The 23,089-nt window shown below is 43.6% G+C and overlaps 1 protein-coding gene across 1 annotated transcript in view; it reads left to right on the forward strand.

Moving 5' to 3' along the window:
- DENND6A (DENN domain containing 6A) overlaps positions 1-22,340 on the forward strand; it is a 121,887-nt gene extending 99,547 nt beyond the window's left edge. Inside the window, exons 16-20 of the mRNA XM_082265514.1 lie at positions 2,214-2,267; positions 2,358-2,467; positions 19,036-19,138; positions 19,895-19,969; positions 21,867-22,340. Coding sequence (XP_082121640.1) covers positions 2,214-2,267; positions 2,358-2,467; positions 19,036-19,138; positions 19,895-19,969; positions 21,867-21,998 — 474 coding nt within the window. The 3' untranslated portion in view covers positions 21,999-22,340. The remainder of the gene's footprint in view (positions 1-2,213; positions 2,268-2,357; positions 2,468-19,035; positions 19,139-19,894; positions 19,970-21,866) is intronic.
- The last annotated feature ends 749 nt before the right edge of the window (positions 22,341-23,089 follow it).

The raw sequence follows: 23,089 nt of genomic DNA on the forward strand, positions 1-23,089 counted from the left end.
ATTTTTGGGCAGTTTCCCCCTTTCTTCTTTGCAGGACATCTCAAGCTCCATCAGGTTGGATGGGGAGCGTTGGTACACAGCCATTTTCAGATCTCTCCAGAGATCCCTCAATCCTGACTAATCTCCCAGTTCCTGCCACTTAAAAACATCCCCACAGCATGATGCTGCCACTGCCATGCTTCATTGTAGGGATGGTATTGGCCAGGTGATGAGTGGTGCATGGTTTCCTCCAAACATGACGCTTGCTATTCAGGCCAAAAAGTTCAATCTTTGTTTCATCAGACCAGAGAATTTTGTTTCTTCTGTTCCTTCAGGTGCCTTTTGGCAAAATCCAGGCAGGCTGCCATGTGGCTTTTACTGAGGAGTGGCTTCCGTCTGGCCGCTCTACCATACAGGCCTGATTGGTGAAGTGCTGCAGAGATGGTTGTTCTTCTGGAAGGTTCTCCTCTCTCCACAGAGAAAGGCTGGAGCTCTGTCAGAGTGACCATTGGGTTCTTGGTCATCTCCCTGAGTAAAGCCCTTCTCCCCCGAACACTTAGTTTGGCTGGGCGGCCCACTCAAGCAAGAGTCCTGGCGGTTTCAAACTTCTCCCATTTATTGGTATTGGAGGCCACTGTGCTCATTGTTACCTTCAATTCTGCAGACATTTTTCTGTACCCTTCCCCAGATCTGTGCCTCCATACAATCCTGTCTCGGAGGTCTACAGACAATTCCTTGGACTTCATGGCTTGGTTTTAGCTCTGAAAAGCCATGTTGACTTTGGGACCTTATATAGAGTTTACCACAGGGGGACTCCAATCATGTTCAAACTCCAATCAGAAACATCTCAAAGATGATCTGTGGAATCAGGATGCACCTGAGCTCAATTTTGAGTGTCATGGCAAACACTGTGAATACTTAGGTACATGTGATTTTTTTATTTTTAATTATGTTACAAAAGATTTCAAACTTCTTTCACGTTGTCATTGTGGGGTATTGTTTGTAGGATCTTGAGGAAAATAATGAATGTAATCCATTTTGGAACAAGGCTGTCACATAACAAAATGTGGAAAAAGTGAATTGCTGTGAATACTTTAATATGGATTCAGTGTATTTTTTCTTGATAACTTTATTAAGGCAAGTGGTGAAGACACTCTACCTGCGAACTTCCTTCAACACATTTGGACCCCAAGTGGGGCCTAACTGTAAAGGAATTGTAGGACTATACAAAAAAAAAACCCGGCAAGGGGGTAAAATGTATCAGCTGTGGTTAGCAGGTAGTGTGTCCTTGCCGATGACCTCAATAAAGTTATGGACAAGAAATGGATCTGTGGTTGTGCAGCCTAACTTGTGTACAATGCATGTCCGAACATGTACTGTAAAGATCAATCTACCCAATGCTAATTATTTGATACGTTATAGATACTGGTGGGTTGGATCACCTACTGTCTTGTTATATGTTTTGTTTAGCAATTCCAGTGAGGTTTTCCTATTGGGTTTTAAAGCCCTGCCCCTCTTCTATCCAGTCCTGTGATCTCAATCCCATTGTTCTAACAAAAGGAATCCATAGGCCTTCCGTTCCATTGGGTAGAGCTGGGAATTAAGATACAGTTTGGTGAAGCTGGGAATCAAGATATGGTTGTCAGACTCGCCTATATAAATATAATTCAGACAAGTGGTTCAGTCTGCTCGCAATTGTCCTAAACATATGTATCAGTTAGGGATGATTTGACCCTTTTTAATCGTTTTAAACCTAAAACCGTATGATCTTGCAATAAAATATTTGCATTTTCGTAAATGTAGTGTGGCAACTCTTTTAAGCTATAATTATCAGCCTGTCATTTTACTTCGAAATACTGATGCCAGGTCTTTTTTTTCTCTTTGTTTTTTTAAATTGCTAGCAGAGATGAGCGTAAGTGTGTTCTTACCCTAGTCCAAACCTGCCTGAGTTCTCCCGCTAGAAAGCTGTCACTGCTCAAGGGCAGTCATCAGCAGCTAAGGCATTCTCAATCCCAGAGTTGCGCATATACAAGGGACATGTAATTTGGATGCTGATGGTTGGCGGTGAGCTTTGTTTGTTTTCATGGAGGGGTTACTCAAGCGGTTTTGTAATAGGATCTGAACACACCTGAGCTTGTCCCTGAATTGCTAGTTATATAATTACATTCTCTGTAAGATATCTGCCTACAATATGCGTCGGTGACAGGTACTCATTGTATCTTTTGCTTCTGTAGGAACGTTATGTAGCAAGTTTGATGCCGTTGCTGAAGAGCATCTCTGCCTGGAAGGTGAGTCTCTTCTGTCTGCTGTTTGTTGATGATAAGATGGTCCTAGTGTTGGAACCTTTTCCATTGTGTGTATGTGTGTTGTTTCCTCAGAGTCCTCCACAGCTCAAGCCCTTCAGTCAGGAGGAGTTTATGAAGACTTTGGAGAAGGCTGGTCCTCAGCTTACTTCTCGGTTAAAGGGAGACTGGATCGGCTTATACAGGTAAAAGTATATCGACAATTATTGTTGGTTACATTATTTTCAAGAGAAACCACACTCATTGTCAGTTATCAGAGCCCTGTTTCACATCTACATGGTTTCCCCACGACTGCATTTGCTCAGGTACACACAGCCTTTTCATTTGAATTGACTGCTGTACCCACTGAAGATGCAGGAAAAAGGTCCCTGCACCTTTTCAGAAAATGTGGCCGCGGGGAAACTGCATACTGTAGTTCTGTTCCCAGTGTGGGAAACCACTCTGCGGGATCCAGTGCTTGGGGGTGCAATTAGGATTAATGGTACCCCCATGCATCTCCTAAAGCGTGTTGCATTTTTTCTGTGCGTGCAGGAAGGCATGCTATTACCTGCCTTCCCGAAGCCCGCACTACTGTGAATGTAGCCTTATGGTTGAAGTCTGTGTTTGTTTTCACTTTAACCACTTGCCTACTAGGAACTTTCACCCCCTTCCTGCCCAGGCCAATTTTCAGCTTTTAGCGCTGTTGCACTTTGAATGACAATTGCGCAGTCATGCATTACTATACCCAAATTCAATTTTTATATATTTTTTTCACACAAATAGAGCTTTCTTTTGGTGGTATTTATTTTTTGCTGAACAAGCCAAAAAAGACAAACTTAAAAAAAAAAAAAAAAGCATTTTTCATAGTTTACTATAAAATTTAGCAAACAGGTCATTTTTCTGCATCACTGATGTGTGCCTATGAGCATGCACTGATGGGCACTGGTAGGTGGTCCTGATGGGCAGTACTGATAGGTGGCACTGATGAGGAGGAACTGGTGGGCACTGTTGGGACTGATTATCAGTGTCAATGTCCCTTTAACACAAGCCAGGTATTGTCTCTTTTTCTCTCCTCACACTGTCAGCACGAGGAAAGAAAAGCCCATAACCGGCTTGTGTTGACATCTGTTATCAGCTGTCATTAGACACAGCTGATCACTTGGTAAAGGGCTGCTGTGATTGGCCCTTTACCCCGATCTGTGATCAGCGGAGTCTTAAGCAGGATCACAGGAGGACAACAATAGATACCCTCCCTGCAAAGGAAACCGTGTATTTTTATGAATGAATTAAGAGGCTTCCTTTGACTGGCCAAGGGGGAAGCAATCCGAGGTAGTAATTTTATTCATTCATACACATAGAAGGCTTCCATTGAATGACTGAAAAGCACTTGGCCCAACTCGTTTGTGTTTTGGCGGCAAAAGAGCGGTCGTCTATGATGCTGCTAAAACACCGCATGTCATACTATACAGTATGTACCTATGAACAGAACAATGTAGTCATGGACTTTACGTGTACATATAGAGGAACTGAGTACCATAAAAACAACTTTGTTATGTGCAATTATAAATCTGTTATGCAACAACAAGATTACCCTCTACATAGGGGTTCACAATATTCTCTAAACGTGTCGAGTCCGCATGTGAGCTGTAATCTGGATCTTAAACCCCTATGTGGAGAGTAATTTTTAATGTTATGTAATAGATTTTTAATGGTACATTAATAAAGTTGTTTTTATGGTACTATAGTTCCTCTTCTATATATCCACACATAGTCCACGACTACATATTCTGTTAATAGTTGTACATGATTTGCTAGGATATGGACATATAGCACGCACATTCTGGCTTTCTCTCCTGCTATAGACAGTATGTAGCTTATGCATTTTAAAAATGATAACACTTGTGTAATGCACATGTAAGCAAGAACTTGACATCTAGAATTTTTTTTGCAATACATACACTTTAAGACTACTAAGTTGGATTCATATTACCCGTTCACATTGCAGTCTGTTGGTAAGCTGCTTAGTGGCAGTGCTGCTATTTCAGTGTATGTTTCTGCTTACATGTATGGGGAAGTCATGCTGTTATGTACATTGCTCTGGCCATCTGCTCTTGTGGCACTTCGTAATAAATGGCTCTCATTCAGACGGCTTTTATCCTATAGCTCTTCCTTTCAAAGCAGTTTGTGCTCAGCAGATTGCAGTAATTTATTCAGTGCCCAGAAGGATTCCTAAAGCCATCTGCCAATACCAGGGTCACAGGTTTTCTTTTATCATTATGGTGAATTAAATAGTCTCAAGCCATGCATCTACAGATATGACAACATCAATCATGTGGAATCCTTAGTAGATCTGAGATAAAAATGATTGCATAGAGTAATAAAACCTCTATAGTATCAATATTAGACACAGCTTTAAAGTGGACCTTCACAATAGCAGATAGTTTTTTAATGTTAGGCAGCGTAAATACTTTTTTATTTGGTGCACCCTGTCTCTTCTTGAGTCCTCGCCTTGGAGAGGATGATGTAACGATTGGCTACCCACTGCCTCCTGGGTTGTCCACTCACACAGGAGTCAGTGTTTCACTCAAGGATGTAGTGTTGTGCAGTCTCATAAGTGCAGTCATGCCATAGGTCTCTGCCAGCTCCCATAAATCGGGCAGAGACCTGAAATGTGTTTGTGCATGCACAATCTGGGGTTTCAAGGTGGCAGTGCAGAAGGTGAAAGGCACAAGGAGAAGTTTAGCTGCAAGGTAGACCATGCTGGCCTCTATGGACTTGTAAATATGTGGGGTTTTTTTTTTTTTTTTTGCTTTGATTTTCAATTTTTTTTTTTTTCTGTTAGGCCCCTTTCACACTATCCGTCCGTCGGACAGATTCTATTTTTCTCAGCGGGGGATCGAGCCGCCGATCCCCCGCTGAGCAGCAGGAGGACAGCTGTGTATCCGTTGGTCCGTTCTCATCCGATCCGCTGGACGGATGGAAAATAGGGTTTCCATCCGTCCAGATTTGACGGATCGGGTCGGATGTCAGCGGACATGTCTCCACTGACATCCGACGCCCCATAGGAATGCATGGGGGGACCGTTCAGATTCGCCAAAAAAACGAACAGGGGAATCTGAACAGTCTGCCTGTGTGAAAGGGGCCTTAAGCTGGCCATAGATGGATCGAAAATTGGCCGGTTCAGCATGCACTGAATTTCTATCAGGGTGTGGCTGTACTTTCTCTACAGAAGTTTAATTGTTTGAGTGACTTCTGTCGAACGGACTTGCTGGAAACTTTTGTTGATCAGCAGCTGCAGCCGCTGATCAGTGTTTTCTGATGGTGCCTGGTCCTGCTGTAATAATGCCATGTTCCATTGTGGGGGATTTCTGGAGGAAGATTTTTTTTTTTAGTTGACTGAACTGAAAAAAAACAAAAAAAAACAAACAAAAAAACTACCCGTCTATGGCCAGCTTTACAGAGAGCAAATGTAGTTTTACCCAGGTAGGGAGAATCTTCTCTTTAAAATTCCTTTTCTTCAACTACATACAGTATCTCACAAAAGTGAGTACACCCCTCCCATTTTTGTAAGTATTTTTTATCTTTTCATGTGACAACACTGAAAAAATGACACTTTGCTACAATGTAAAGTAGTGAGTGTACAGCTTGTAGAACAGTGTAAATTTGCTGTCCTCTAAAAATAACTCAACGCATAGCCATTAATATTTAAACCAAAAGGGAGTACACCCCTAAGGTAAAATGTTCAAATTGGGCCCAAAGTGTCATTATTTTGTGTGGCCACCACACAAAAATTTTCAGCACTGCCTTAACGCTCTTGGGCATGGAGTTCACCAGAGCTTCAAAGGTTGCCACTGGAGTCCTCTTCCACTCCTCAATGATGACATCACAATGCTGGTGGATGTTAGAGACCTTGTGCTCTACCTTCCTTTTAAAGATGCCCCACAGATGCTCAATAGGGTTTAGGTCTGGAGACATGCTTGGCCAGTCCTTCAGCTTTACCCTCAGCTTCTTTAGCAAGGCAATGGTCATCTTGGAGGTGTGTTTGGGGTTATCACTTTTGAATACTGCCCTGCGGCCCAGTCTCCGAAGGGAGGGGATCATGCTTTGCTTCATTATGTCACAGTACATGTTGACATTCATGGTTTCCTCAATGCAGCCCCAGACCATGACACTCCCACCACTATGCTTGACTGTAGGCAAGACACACTTGTCTTTGTACTCCTTACCTGGTTCCCGCCACACACCCTTGACACCATCTGAACCAAATAAGTTTGACTTGGTCTCATCTGACCACAGGGCATGGTTCCAGTAATCCATGTCCTTAGTCTGCTTGTCTTCAGCAAACCGTTTGTGTGCTTTCTTGTGCATCACCTTTAAAAGATGCTTCCTTCTGGGACAACAACCATTGCAGACCAATTTGATGCAGTGTGTGGCGTATGGTCTGAGCACTGACAGGCTGACCCCCCTTCCCTTCAACCTCTGCAGCAATGCTGGCAGCACTCATAAGTCTATTTCCCATGACGCTGAGCACGTGCACTCAACTTCTTTGGTCAACCATGGCGAGGCCTGTTCTGAGTGGAACCTGTCCTAATTAAACCTCTCTGTGGTCTTGGCCACCATGCTGCAGCTCAGTATCAGGGTCTTGGCAATCTTCTTATACCCTAGGCCATCTTTATGTAGAGCAGCAATTCTTTTTTTCAGATCTTCAGAGAGTTATTTGCCATGAGGTGCCATGTTGAGCTTCCAGTGACCAGTATGCGAAAGTGAGAGCGATAACGCCAAATTTAACACACCTGCTCCCGATTCACACCTGAGTCCTTGTAACGCTAACGAGTCACATGACCCCAGGGAGGGAAAATGGCTAATTGGGCCCAATTTGGACAATTTCACTTAGGGGTGTACTCAATTTTGTTGCCAGTGGTTTAGACATTAATGGCTGTGTTGAGTTATTTTGAGGGGACAGCAAATATACACCTTTATACAAGCTGTACACTCACTACTTTACATTGTAGCAAAATGTAATTTCTTCAGTGTTGTCACATGAAAAGATATAATAAAATATTTACAAAAATGTGAGCGGTGTACTCACTTTTGTGAGATACTGTATATGCTACATTATGTCACTAGTATTTAAACAGCAGATTTTTTTTATTCTGATTCTTCCATAACATAGTTTTTGCCTGCTGATCCTGACAGTAGATCTACTAATTTTCCACTTTTTTTTTTTTTTTAACAGGGTGGCAACAGTGTTTGTTCTTCAGTAAAATCATGCAGCACCATTGTCACCCTGTGAACTTGGTAGGCTTAGATGGACGTGTAATTTTAAATGGACTTTAAAGAGGAACTTTACTTCTTGTTTAAAAAAAAAAAATCAGAAAAGTCAGCAGCTACAAATACAGATGTACCAGCCCATGGAGTCCAGAACTGTCTTCCTGGGAGCCAGTTCTTATCAAAACTCCAGATCTTCCATGCTGCCATCTTGAAATTGGAGGCTAGCTGTGACTTCCTGATGATTAATAGTCTGCTCGTGACTGTGTGAACTGTGACATGCAGTGCAGGAAAACTGTTCCTGTAGCCACCAGGGATGTGTGGCGTTATCCCAGGAAGCTGCGGGTGGAAGTGTGCAACCTTAAGTAAGTTCATCCTCGCCTAGGTGAAGATTAAGGCAGTAAGAGAAGGTACCTGTCACAAAAGGGGTGGGATTATATAATAAAAGTTGATAGTTGTAATTACCCCTGTATGTATAATTATTTGTAAGCAGTCACTTTTGTTTGATATCTTTGCCTGCATGTAAATGCAAACAATATATAAGCAAGGTCCATAAAGACATGGATGAGCGAGTTTTGGGTGAAGAAAATTGACTGGCCTGCACCCGATAGAACACCTTTGGGATGAATTAGAGCGGAGACTGCGAGCCAGGCTTTCTCATTTAACATCCGTGCCCCTTACCTCACAAATGCGCTTCTGGAAGAATGGTCAAACATTCCTATAGACACACTCATAAACCTTGTGGACAGCCTTCCCAGAAGAGTTGAAGCTGCTTTAGCTGCAGAGGGTGGGCCAACTCCATATTGAACCCTACAGACTAAAACTGAGATACGATTTAAAGTTCCTGTGAGTGGGGGGGCTGTGGCCTAAAGCTACATGCAATAGGACGTATCTGAGCTAAGCTCTCCCGGCGGTATATTTCTTCTTAGATCCTGTATCTAAATATCGAGTTTCCTTTCCCGGAAAACTACCAATAGTGACCCGGTACACTTCTGCGACGTGTCACGCAAGGCTACAGACACGACTGCAATACTGGACATATTTAGTCGGCAGAACAAGGACATGCAGGCCAAAGATGGCGGTTCCCCTTCATCTGCTCCAAGCCCACCGGCTGCAAACAACAGTGAGATACTGGAGGCGATTTCTGCCTGTCAGACTACACTCATAAATAAGATGGAAGGTGGAGGCTGGAAGCAAGAGGTGAAGGTGGACATCTCACTGCTTTGCCAAGATCTCCAAAAGTTGCGGGACTGTGTTGCGTAGTCTGAGCACCGTCTGGGCCACTTGGAGGATGCCCCCCCTCCAGGATTCAGCTGACTAGGTGAGCCGACACATTGTGCAGCTACAACAGAAGCAGGATGATTTTGAGAATAGCATGCGGAGCAACAACCTATGCTTCATAGTTCTAACGGAGGGCTCAGAGAAGGGCCAACCCTGCAACCTTTCTAGAGGAGCTGCTAATTTCTACATATGGGCGAGTAGCCTTTTCATAAACATTCGTTGTGGAACGCACACATCGCATGCCAGCTAAAAAGATACCCCAAGGAGCACCTCCACGTGTCTTCATTGAGAAATTCCTCAACTGACGTGAAATTCCTCAACTGACGTGGCCCCTTTTTCCGCCTGACCAGGTAAAAATGTAACATACCCCTAACCATCAAATCCTGGTGTTCCCTGATTTTTCAGCTGGGATACAGCAACAACGTAGCAGGTTTACAGAAGTTAAGAGATGCCTACGAACCCATAATTTAAAGTACTCTCTTCTATTTTCCGCCCAACTTTGTGTGGTTGGCGAAGATCCTGTTCACTTTTTGGGGAACCAGAAGCAGCAGTCTCATGGCTTGACCAGCTAAATTCATGAATGTTGGAGTCGTGAGTATGAAAAGGACCCTTATGCTATACACTTCATCTACATGAGGGATGCTGCTTATGACACACTTTTGTTATATCTGCTTTTTCGGGTTCACAGCAGAAAATAGTTTTTAATATATGCGCAGCCAACTTAAAGCAAACCTTATTTCCATCCCTTTTTGGTACACTTTCTGTTCATAAAGTTAAAACGGTTTCATGTTGGAATAAATCAGTTACAGTGTTATGGACTTATCTCGTGTTCTATTACCGCCAAGGAACTTGAGCAGCTCTGTGGCTAGAAAAATGACACGTTCCTCAGCTACTGTTGGGTCCTATTGCACAGACTGCCTCTCAGCGGATGTTCGCTCCCTCCGTAAAATGTTTAAGGGGTCATTATTTCTTTCAAGCATATTACCCCAGCTGGTGTTCCTCTGTTGGTCTCTGACTTGAACACCATGCTGGTGATGGAGCCACATATACATGTTTAAGGTTCAATTTGGGACTTATGCTCACACAGGTTGGGGTGTTACATAGTTGAGGTTGAATAAAGACAATAGTCCATCCAGTTCAACCTGTGTAGGTGTGTGTGGCTGTAATCATCGCACATAGCCCTTAATGTCCTGATCCTTGAGATGTAAGTCTAAGAGTCTTTTGAAAGCCACCATACTACCCGCAGAAACCACCTCTTGTGGTAGACAATTCCACAATCTTGTAGCCCTAACAGTAAAGAACCCTCCTCGTTGCCTGAGGTTAAAACGCTTCTCCTCTAATCGCATTGTATGTCCTCGAGTCCTCATGCAATCCCTTCGAATGAACAGCTTTTTTTCTAAGCTGAGTTCCCCATTAAGATATTTATAAATTGCTATCATGTCCCCCCTCAGACGTCTCTTCTCCAGGGAGAATAAATCGAGCGATTGCAGCCGCTCTTCATAGTTAAGGTCCTCCAACCCCCTAATCAGTTTAGTTGCCCTTCTCTGGACTCTCTCCAGCTCCAACACATCCCTCCTGAGGACTGGCGACCAGAACTGGACAGAATACTCCAGATGCGGTCGGACCAGAGTGTGTGTAGAGGCGGGTGGGTTGGGAAGTTATTGGTTATTATGGTGATTCTTCCGTGTGAGCAATATACAGATAGGAGGTTATATGTGATGTCATCTTTCTATGCACTAGCTGACTAGTGTGCCCTATTATATGCTACGCTGATGCTGTCTGGACCTGGGTTCTCCGTGACAGCTAAGCCTGCACTCTATCATATGTTCCCAGTATGGCCCCTCTGAAAATTGTAACGTGGAATGTACGCGGCCTACGCGACAAACTAAAACGCATAGCGGTTCTATCATTTCTGAAGGAACAGCATGCAGCTATTAAAGCTCTTGTTGAGGCGACCCTGGATTGGTGGGGCATTTCATGCCACCCGTATTCCCTATTCCAGAGGTGTGTCCGTGCTTATAACTAAATCAGTACCCTTTGAAACTCAGGCATTGGTATTGGACCCCCAGGGCAGATACGTATTTCTACTTGCTAAAATTGCTGATAACCTCCTTTAAATATTTGCCTGGTATATACCTCCTCCATATAATTCTGCCATTTTTGGAGACGGTTTCTCCTTAATGTCCAGGTATCCGTCCATCCCAGCTATTTCAACGTGGTAGCTAACCCTTGTCTGGACAGACTGAGCCTAGCTTTTAGAATATCTCAGCTGGACCACGAAACCAGGTTCAGTTGGTTACTAAGGGGTTTCGCCCTTGTTGACACCTGGAGGCATCTATACCCTAAAAAACAGGCATACTCCTGCTTTTCAGCCCCCCTCACTTTACCATGTCTTGCATTGGTTTAATTTGGATCTCTCATACCTTAACCCCTAGACTGCAGGCGTCAGGATTTAGCCCCCACTTTTTATCAGATCATGTTCCCTACTGGATCACGCTGACACCCTTCAGCGACCCTCCCGTGTTAAACTGGAGACTAAATCCTTTTGGGTTGACCATCATTCCCGACACTGACCATTTAGCTATGGAATGTAAATTATTTTTTAAATTAATTGACACTGGTTCTCCACTGGGGGTTTGGGAGGCATTCAGAAAGCATACCCGATTACTATTTACAGAGCATATTTCCAGATTTAAAACAGGTAGCCATGCTAGAGGCTCCCATTTCAGCAGATGACATTAATCACTTTGCTAAAGCCCCCGGCTCAGATGGCTTACCCATAGAATTCTATATCCACTTCGCTGATATTCTGGTACCCGAACTCTTGGCTCTATATCGCTCCATGTTTGATGCCTCCATCCTTCCTGAATCTATGCATGAAGCCCTTATAGTCCTCATTCCTAAGCCTGGGAAAGACCCCCACCAACCTGAGTCATATAGGCCTATCTCAGTACTCCAAACTGACATTAGAATATTAGCCAAAATCTTAGGGCCTGCCTTTAAATAGAGTTATCTTGTCCCTTATACATCCGGACCAAACAGGCTTCATGCCGGCCAAAAATACAGCTTTCAACACCAGGCGCTTATTAATGAATATCTAGGCCTCCCATAACCACATTGGCTTTAGGGTAATTGTCACTTTAGAGGCAGCCAAAGCCTTTGACTCGGTTGAGGGGCAGTACTTATGGCAATGCTTGCATAACTTTGGCTTTGGTCCTAATTTTATTAAATGGCTTACCATCTTATATAACTTACCCCAGGCTAGGGTAGTCGCCAATGGCTGGAACTCCGAACGCTTCCCACTATCGAGAAGCACACGTCAGGGTTGTCCTATCTCAACCCTACTGTACATTTTGGCGATGTCATTTAGGAATCACCCTGGTATTCATGGATTATGCTCTGAATCTTTGGTGGAGAAGGTAGGACTCTATGCTGACAATATGATCTAGCTGACTCTGGCCCCCTAACAGCCTTACAGACTATTGAGAACTTAAAGTAAATTGAGATTAATCCCAAATCCTTCCCATAGATATAGTCCTTCCATCGTTAGAACAGGCTACACTGCCTTTAGTTAGCGTCAGTACTTTTAAACATCTAGGAATTCAAGTATCTAGATCCAAAGCAGACTATATACCACTAAATAAGGAGCCCCTTTTCTCACTGATTAAATGTAAAACACAGACATGGGCTAGATTACCGGTGGGAGTGATGGGCTGGCTGGGCCTTGTAAAAATGATTCTGTTACCCAAAATCCTTCTTACGCATACTATGTAGCGTAGGTGGTCCTCCTGCGTCCTTGAACTGCACTGGCCTCCTGTATCAGCACAAGTGAATTTGGGACCTGGTTACATCCAAAATGAACTGTCCTATGTTACACAGCAACACGCAGTTATGGTATAATAGGCTGTTACCTGTACTCCTCAGTTTCTGGATCCTACACTCTGGATGTCTAGGGGAGTATACTTGCTGTCCCACATCTTAGATAATGATAACATTAAAACATTTGACCAATTAATAACCAAATTCAATCTCCCAAATTTTATGTTATTGAGCTTCTTCTAAGTGCGACATGCATTACACTCACAATTTTCAGGCAATTACCCGGTATTACTTGCCCTGGATGTTTTGGAGGTGATAAAAGGGGGTTAACCCACGAAAGCTCATATCCATTTCTCTATCGTTCATTAACGATACAAGCCCTCTAAAGGAGTAGGACACTAGGTGGGAAAAATCTTCCGGTCCAGAAGTGGTTAAAAAGCTGGTCTGCGGACCAGGCTTCCAAAAAGGCTTTGACTGATCTCCCCTTTTTTGGGGGAGAGATTGTTTGGATCCTCCCTGATTGAGTTGATCAGAGACCTTACGGTTGGGAAGAGTACTCTTCTCCCTCAATCCTCTAAGGGCAAGGTACCACCTGTTAGACGAGAGCCTTCTTTTACTGCTCATAGGCGGCTTTTTCGTACCTCCGGGTCGCAAGAGAAAGGGAAGCCGTTCAGGTTCCAGGAAGACATGGTCAGGTAAATCAAAGACTGGCCAGTCTGGATCTGCAGACAAATCCTCGTCTGCATGAAGGGACGCCCTCACCAGTTTCTGGGGTGGGGAGACGTCTTCGCTTCTTTCCAGAACCATGGACTTCTTTGATTCAGGCCAAATGGGTTCACGAACTGATTCGATCAGGGTACAAGATCGAAGTCGGACAGGTTCTTCCTGTCCAATCTTCGCCTATATTCAGACCGGTTAAGGGATCTACGAGAGGAGGTACAGGATCTGCTTTCACAAAGGGTGATTGTGCCGGTTCCCTCTCAGGAACACTTTCAAGGGTTGTATTTAAACCTGTTTACTTTGCCCAGGAAAGAAGGCAAGGTGCGCCCTTTTCTGGACCTAAAAGCTCTGAAGTGCTTTGTGCGGGTACAGAAGTTTTGAATGGAATCCTTTTCAAACTGTAGTGGCATCCTTCTACCAGGGAGACTTTTTGGCCTCCATAGATATCAGGACAGATATCTACACATCCCTATCTACGCTGGACACCAGCGTTTTTTTTGCTTTGCTGTAGCAGAGAAGCATTATCAATTTTTTTAGCGTTACCCTTTGGTCTCGCCTCCGCCCCCAGGGTTTTTATCAAGGTGCTGGCCCCGGTGTTGGTATTACTACGCCAACAGGGGATTTTGGTACTGGGGTATCTGGGCAATCTCTTCTTGAGAGCGGACTCTCATTCAGCCCTGCTGGGCGACTTGACGATCACTGTCAAAACCCTGCAAGAGTTCAGTTGGAACATCAATTTCAAGAAATCTGCCCTGATACCTTCCTTGCGACTGGATTATCTGGGCCTGACTCTGGATTCCACTTTGGCGAGGGTATTTCTTCCCCAGGACAAGCTGAAAAAGTTGCAGGGGGCGATCTGGTTGCTGTTGGTAAACAATCTGTCCTCTCTACGGACTTGCATGTGGCCTTGGGACTGATGGTATTAACCTTCGAGGTGGTTCTGTTTGCTCAGTTCCATACGAGGCCTTTGCAAAGGGAGATTCTTGTCAAATGGAATAAGGATACAAAGTCCTTGGACACTTTGATTTGGTTGAGTCACACCACAAAGTCTGCTCTGTTGTGGTGGCTTCATTCACCAGCAATATGCCAGGGCAAATCCTTCCTTCCGTTGTTTTGGACGGTGGTAACCATGGACGCCAGCCTGTCGGGCTTGGACAGGGTGCTGGGGAATCTCTGTGCCAAGGGAACCTGGACAGTAGAAGAGTCCAAACTGCCAATAAATGTTTTGGAGCTCAGAGCAATAAAGCTTTGTCTGAGCCACTGGTCGACTCGTCTGAAAGATTGTCCGGTTCGGAGTCAATTGGACAATGCCATGGCTGTGGCTTACATCAATCACCAGGGGGGCACCAGGAGTGTCTTGGCTGCCAGGGAAGTGGCTGAGATTCTGGTCTGGGCTGAAAAGTTTTTTCCAGCTCTCTCTGCTATGCACATCCCAGGTGTGGAAACTGGCAAGCGGATTACCTGAGTCATCAGGTGTTGGATCAAGGGGAGTGGTCCCTACACCCAGAGGGGTTTCATCGCCTATGTGTTTGGTGGGGGACACCCTAGGTTGATCTGTTTGCTTCTCGTCTCAACAAGAATTTTTAGTGGTTCATAGCCGGGTCTCGGGATCCTCTGGCCGATTCCACAGACGCACTGGTGGCTCCTTGTGGTCAGTATCGGCTGATTTATGCCTTCCCTCCGCTGAAACTCCTGCCGAGGCTTCTATGCAGGATTTGAGGTGGAAGGGATTCTGGTCATTCTGGTGGCCCCAGACTAGCATCACCGGTCTTGGCACGCAGACCTAGTAAGGTTGGTTGCCGATGCTCCTTGGAGACTTCCTCTCGGGGAAGATCTGCTGTCTCAAGGTCTTTTTTCCATCCTGTTTTACAGTCGCTGGCTTTAACGGCATGGCTGTTGAAAGCCAGGTGTTGAGGGATAGAGGTCTTTCTGACTCTGTGATTCCTATATTATTGAAAGCTAGGAAGTCTACTTTCAGGAAGATCTATCATTGTACGTGGAAATCGTACATTTCATGGTGTGAATCGCTGAAGGTGCACTCTCGCTTGTTTTCAGTAGCTAGGGTGTTGGCCTTTCTGCAGAAGGGGGTTGAACAGTGGTTGGCTTTGGGCACTATCAAAGGCCAAGTGTCGACTTTGGCTATATATTTCCAACGCCCGTTAGCTACGCTTGCCTTGATTCGCCCTTTCATTCAGGGGGTGCGCCATATGGCTCCTCTGAGCCGATCCCCGCTGCCTCTGTGGGATGTGAATTTTGGATTATCTGTTCTTCAAAAGCTTCCTTTTGAGAACATTAGGGAACTTTCTCCACCTTCATTGTCTCAGAAGGTTGCCTTTTTGGTGGCTATCACTTCTACCTGCAGAGTGTCTGAATTGGCGGCATTGTCCTTCCGCTCTCCTTATCTGATGGTCCACAGAGATAAAGTTGTACTTCGACCTAGTGAGTCTTTTCTTCCTAAGGTGGTTTCTGATTTTCATTTGAATGAAGACATTGTGCTGCCTTCACTTTGTCCTAAGCCCAAGCATCCCAAGGAAATTGCTTTGCAGTATTTGGATGTGATTCTGGCAATTAGGGTTTACATGGTGTCTACTGAGTCTTTCAGAAAATCAGATGCTTTTTTTGTCCTTACCTAGGGACCTTGTAAGGGATTGCCTGTGTCTACTGCGACCATAGCTAGATGGATCAGGCAGACAGTGGTTCAGGCTTATTCACTGAAGGGTCAGGTTCCTCCTTTACCAGTGAAGGCACATTCTGCTTTGGGACGTCCCAATGGTCAAGAAGATATGGAGCTGCGTCTGTCAATGAACGATAGAGAAAACTGGGTTTTTGTACTTACCATAAAATCTATTTCTCTGAAGTTTGACAGACGCAGCACCCACCCCTCTATTTATGAGTGGAATGAGTTTTTTTGTCTTCTAATCACTACTTGCAACAAAACTGAGGGCTGTAGCAGTGTGTGTGGGGTTATGCCTGCAGGGACAGCCCCATAGGAATGGTAAACTTTTTCCTGCCTAGTGTCCTATTCCTGTAGGGGGCAGCATAACCCAATGGTCAAGAAGATATAGAGCTGCGTCTGTCAATGAACTTCAGAGAAAAGGGTTTTATGGTAAGTACAAAAATCCAGTTTTTTTTATGACATAACTACCCCAGCTGCATCTCAACTTGTGTACTCTTTCAAACCTAAATGGGTGGAGGAGGTCAGAGAACTGGATGATAAGGAATGGAATGAGGCACTAGAAACCTGCAAATCAGTATCTCCCAAAATGTCTGACAAACTAAAACAAACCTGCATAGAGCTACATAGAGCATACTTAATATGGGATAGGCTGTCCAAATTCGACCCTTCCCTTAGCCCTACATGCCCTAAAATGTCTGTTTCTACTGGCATCTTTGGGCACCTCCTCTGGCAATATCCTCGTATCCGTATGTTCTGGGCGCAAGTCGCCCAGTTCCTCCACGACCAGATGGGCTCACCGGTGACATTGGCTCCCAAACAAAGCCTATTGGGCATTTTTTCCGATACTGACATAGATAAGCACATGCTTAAATTTATGCATGAAACACTGTTTGGAGCTAGAAAGGTTATAGCTCGGTACTGGATTCATGCTGCACCCCCAACTTTGACTGCCTGGATTGCTGAAATAAATAATATCTTACCATATAAAAAAATCATCTATGTCAACAGGGGTTGCCCGAGTAAATTTAATAAAATTTGGGACGGGTGGTTACATTCAACATCGACTTGTGTCCTATAATATACAGTACATAATGTATCTTCCTGATACTGTATACCAGGGTTCCGTGGAACCCTAGGATTCCTCCTGAGGTTGCTAGGGGTTCCTTGAGAAATGGGCAATTTCTGCCTCTCAGATAAGTTCCCCATGACACCATTGTTCCTTTTAGCTATCCGTAAGGGGTAATTCTTCCCAATGATGACAAGAGTAAGGAGCATTCTTTCCACTGACGTTCACACTAATGTGTCATGAGTTGTAAATTTTTAATTTTTAGCAGGAGTTCCCCGAGACCAGAAATTTTTTTTCAAGGTTTCCTCTTATTTGAAAAGGTTGAGAAAGGCTGCTGTATACCATCCTTTAGGCTGTGAATAGAGGATACAACAATATTGGTTATTGTTCTACTCAGACATGTTACACCTGACACAGCATAGCATATTGTATAACCTCTTAACCAGATTAATAGGTCTGCTCACATATTTTTCTTTTGGGTTTGTTAATTATGTACGATATGTAAGAAGAATATCTTATGCGTAAAGGTCTGTCACCATTGCTTATTGAGTCGTGTATCTATGCATTCAACTTTTTGTATTATTGTTCACTAGAATTTGTACATAACTCAAAGCTTTTTTTCTAAGTTTAACAAAAAAAAAAGTGTCTGTGTGTGTAAAGGCAGGCGTCCCAAAACATTTGTGTGTGTGTATGTATATATATATATAGCGAGGTTTCCAGGCCTGTGGCCTGCAGTGGGTCTGTCATTGATACCAGTTACCTCTCCAGCCCATGTGAGCTAAGGCCCTGGGTATGAGAACTGACACATTGACAACTCCGGCATCTTTGTTTGGTTGTTTTATTGTAGTTTTAGGGGATGGGAAAAGGGAATGAGTGGGATAGTCCTTTGACTTGACTATGTACAATTCTGGGACTTTTGTAGCAAAAATGGCCGTTCGCACTGTCTTGACGCCAGCCGACGTTAGCCAACGCTTACTAACTCTTTGAACACACTGTATCTCTGAAAGCTGTGCTGGAACCCCGACTTAAGTCTAGCAGATCCAGGACTGTAGAACCTTAAACATCTGACACTGCTCGCACTGCAAAGTCACTGACTACTCTCTCCAGCCTTGCCCTGGCTTGAGGTAGCTTGCTGTGTATTCCTGTATGGCTGCAACTCTCAACTGATGCACTCACACTGTACATTAACTCTTCAGGGCCCAAACTGCAGGTACTCCCCTCTGACACTTCAGTGTCCTCTGACTAGGTACCCCGTTACCGCTAGCTGGCACTTGGATCCTAGAACCTTCTCCAGAGTTGTCCCCACGGACTCTAGGCAGACCACCAGGGGCAATCCTCAGTACTCACGACCTGTGCAGGCTTTCCTGGGAGTGGACCCCTCTCGCTCTCCGCTTGTTCTCGGCACACCGGATCCCCTCAGCTCAACTCAGCACTCTCTGGATTCTCAGGCAGCACCTGAGACATCCACCTCCTCTGACAGGAGGAGAGACAGCCGTCCTCTCCCTCCTGGGTCTCTGCTTCCCGCTAAAGACAATAAGTCATGCTCTCCTTCAAATCTATACCCACTCCCAGAATCCTTTGCGGCAGAATCTGCCTTCTGGGGTAGTTACAAGCCTGAATGTATCCCTGATTGGGTTTCCTCCACTGCCCTATTAGAAGCCTCTCACAGAGCCAGTGGGGAGACTCCCACTTCAGCAGACACACCTGGAAACCATGACACCCTACTAAAAGAAATCATGGCCCTGCTGTTAGGCAGATAAGGCCCACTATACATTTACCTAGCACTTACCTGTAGGGTGCTATATATGTATGTATGTATGTAAAATTAAAAAAAGGAACTTTGTACATTGATTGCTGTCATTACAGGTATCTATCTTATACAGTTACTAGAACACAATTTTTTCACTGTGGTGGACTTTAATGTATATGTGTTCTCTGTTAAGGCATTTTTTGCGTTCACCTAACTTTGACGGCTGGTTCAGAGCCCGGAGAAAAGAAATGATGCAAAAGCTAGAAGCTCTTCAACTTGAAGCACTTTGTAATGAGGTAATTTCAGTCCTTGTATATTGTAGGGCATCACACAACATTCAGCCAAATTATAAAAATATATTTCCACTTTTAATGAGTTCAGTTACTTTGAATGTGACGCGGAGTAGTACCGCGTAATCCAGCCGAGAGGTGACATCAGTATCCGCTCTTCACTTTAAATAGAGCCCACAAATTGAAAACAGGAGGTTAGTACTCTGAGCCAGTCAGGGTTCTATTGCTTAGCATAGTTCTGTCAGTCTACAGTGTGAACATGCTTAAAGGGGGGGGGGGGGGGGGCACAGGAATGAACACATCATTGTGCTGCTGCTTCTTTATTGGCCACAAACTGGGATAGGTCCTGGACTCCGCTATATTACTGAAATGCAGTGTAGTTTGAGGGGAGATCCAGGACCTGCATGTGCTGTCTGACTGGGGTACCTGGATCACAGGACTGACTGCAAAGAATTACAAATTCTTTGGCAGGTAAATTTAGCTGGCCATATATTATACAATTTTCTTATTCGATTTCCTTTAGATTTACCTTCAATGATGTAGTGCAAGAGCCTCCTATTATATGCTTTTGGTAAATCTAAAGAAAAATTGTATGAGAAAAGTGTAAAATGTATGCCCAGCTTTAGTTTACAGAACTGTATTTCATTTCTGTTTTTAGCTCTTTGCCTGGATTTCAGATTTGTTTTAGCTAGTGCTTACGTTGTATGATCAGTGACCATAATCCATCCTGTTTAATTCTATGTGCTCGTGTACATCTCTAAGGATTTGCTCATCTGGGTACAGAAGCACTCTGAAGTTGAGTCTGTGGACCTGGTTTTAAAACTGAAAAGTAAACTGGTGAGTACAACTATGACTATGATAGATCAAAGCTGATAAAGAGAAGAAAGAGCAACTTTACATAGTATGGATCATATAAATCTGCTTTAAATATGATTTCCACAGCAACGCGAAGAAGCTTAAAGTGGAATTCAAGCAGAAACCTGTCTGATCTTAATAATGTCCATATATATTAATCTATTTTCAGGCCCCTCCTGTCCGGTCACTTCATTTATTGTGTCAGCCAGTGATGGCTACAGGGGACTGGAATGAGCGCGCGAAAACAGCTGGTAAAGCCTGGAGCTGTGATATCACCCATTTGCTTCCTTTGGCCTATCCATTGTTAGTGCTTACTCCTCTCTCCTACCGCCTTCGCTGGTTGACACAGGGGAGCCAGATCATGTGACTGGACCGGGGCAGGCTGACAATAGGTAAGTACATGCATCGTTAGCCACCATAGGTATTCGGAGGGGAGAAGGGATTTTTTTAAGACTACATGATAGATTTATGCTTAAATTCTACTTTAAAGTAGATCTAAATTTTAACTTGATGACTTTTAGATTTCACTGTAAGTACATAGTATATAAACAGGTGTTGCATTATTTTCAGAAAATACTGTTTTTACTTTTTTTTTTAACCAACTTATTTTCATTAAAGCTTAAAGAGGTTGTAAAGTCAGAAGGTTTTTTTTTTTTTTTTTTTTTTTTTAATGTGTTTTATGCATTAAGATAAAAAGCCTTCTGTGTACAGCAGCCTCTCTAATACTTACCCGAGCCCCCCTCTATCCAGCAATGTCCATGAGTGCCTCAGCTGCCCGGGACTCTTTCTCTGGATTGGCTGAGACACAGCAACGGCACCATTGGCTCCCGCTGCTGTCAATCAGACTCAGCCAAGCAGGGGAGAGGGGACGGGGCCGAACGGCAGCTCCATGTCTTAATGGGTACATGGAGCTGCATCTCCGCTCGGGTGCCCCCATAGCAAGCAGCTGCTTGCTGTGAGGGCACTCAACAGGAGGTAGGGGCCAGGTGCTCCAGCCAGGCACCTGAGAAGAGGATCCAGGCTGCTCTGTGCAAAACAAACTGCACAGAGCAGGTAGGTATAACATGTTTGGTATTTTGATAGAAAATAAAAACGAGACTTTACAGTCATTTTAAGGTTTAAAATGACTGAAAAAAAAACGAATTCTGAAATTAAAGTAACATGTTAAAACTTAACTGAGATTTAAGTGATTGGATTTAGATCTACTTTAAGCTTCATGTATGGTGACACTTTAAAAGTTGGTGGTATTGAAGCTTGCCTGCTCCTTCCCATCCCCACCACACACTTCTATTGGCCTTCACTGACCAACAGGAATGTGTGGGAGTCGGGTAAGCTGTTGCTGGTACATGCTCTGGGTTCATACATTTCCTTTTTTCTATATTTTAAAGCCCCAAAAGGCATGATTTAAAGTGGATTTAAGTAATATTCTAAAGCCCAAACTTTTTTCTACATTTCATTTGTGAGATTTCCCTTCACTTACTGTCCTATTGACTCAGTGAGAGGATACTTTTTCACTGGTTTATTTACCCTCTATTCTTGTCCTGATGGCAACTCCAAATTTTGGAACTGCTACACTTTCATTCCCAGTTGGTGATCTGGACAGTTAAAGAGAGAATGGGGACATAGGTGACCGGTCTTCCAACCCCTCCTTCACCACTCTGCACATCTGAATTTTTTTCCCCTTTAGCTATACTTTAACTATTTACATATAAAGACAATGATTGAATTTGCAGAAATTTGATTTTTAAGGTGCAGTGAATATACCAACAACTTAATTAGCAATTAATAAAACATTTTATTACAGCAGTATTAGAAGATATAAATGTTATTTTATACATTTTTTATACTTTTTTTTTTTTTTATGTCTTGCTGTTAACAGGCTCTGGCGCAGAGGGAACAGCTCCCTGTAAATGTGGACACGTTGCAGAAGCTTCAAGGACAAGTAGACACCATCATACAGGAGCTGCCTGAAGACTTACAGGGGATCTTACTGAAAACCAACAGTTCATGATATACGTGGAGTAAGACTTTCCCAGCCTGCTTTTGTACAGCACAACCACCAACAATGCATACAGAGTGAGACTCCCGGGAACACCGGTATGGTCTGGGCTTTGTGAAACAGGTGAACAAATGCCACCCACAGGAACATCATCTACAAATCTATTTTTCTAATATCGTATCACAGACAGACTGCTTTTTACGGACAAAGACCGGATCACCGGTTATTGGGGATCTCAATGGGGTAAAATCGGGATCATGTCTTAATGTAAGCATAGAGCTTGGTTTTATATGACATAACTTGGAGACTGAGAAAAATCCATTCTAACATCATGTTTTACACAATACACTTTAATGAGATGTCATTGTGACCATTATTATTTAATTGGACTTAGTGCAGTAATCCATAGCCCTCATTTCTGGTTGTGATGGTTACAAACCTGTAGAGGATGAAATCATATTGGTTGATCTCTATGACCACACACTGTGTCTGTTGGCATTGCCTTATTACTGGCTGTTTTTTACAAGGCATAATACCTCTGTGAGAAGCCTTAAGTGGAAGCTACTGTTTTCTAATGCTGTTCTCCGATTGCTGCACTCTACTTATTTTGGATTGTAAGCCAGAAGCTACTTTGTTTCTTTTATGCAAACCAGTTCTTGTTCAGTGATGTGATTTGCACACAACCTAGGAACTGCAGCTTCCATTTGAGGCTTTCTATACATATTTGGAATGACAAATATGTGACTAAAGTTATTTAAATATTTTTTAAGCTGCCTAGATTTAGTATGACAAACTACAATCTACCATGAATTGTGCTTTCCTCCCGATATATAGTGTGCCAATATTTTGTTCATTATCATCCACAGCCTAGGACCTGTGCACTTCATAGTATAGGTTCTTCCTGTTTCCAGCATTCTCTGTTATGTAGTTGGCTAAAGGTTTTATTTTTTTCAAGGACAGAAACATTGACAAAACACTTTTTAGCGGAGACGGGAGAATTGTAATAACCTCTGTCAAGTGTTTATTTGGTCTGTGGCTTATTGCCTTGGAAAAAACCCATTTCCCTAATTTCTTGTCTTGGTGTCGCCAGTACAGAAACGAAG

This window comes from Pelophylax lessonae (assembly GCF_965119305.1).
Source record: "Pelophylax lessonae genome assembly, chromosome: 8".
In the NCBI taxonomy this organism is placed as follows: Eukaryota; Metazoa; Chordata; class Amphibia; order Anura; family Ranidae; genus Pelophylax; species Pelophylax lessonae.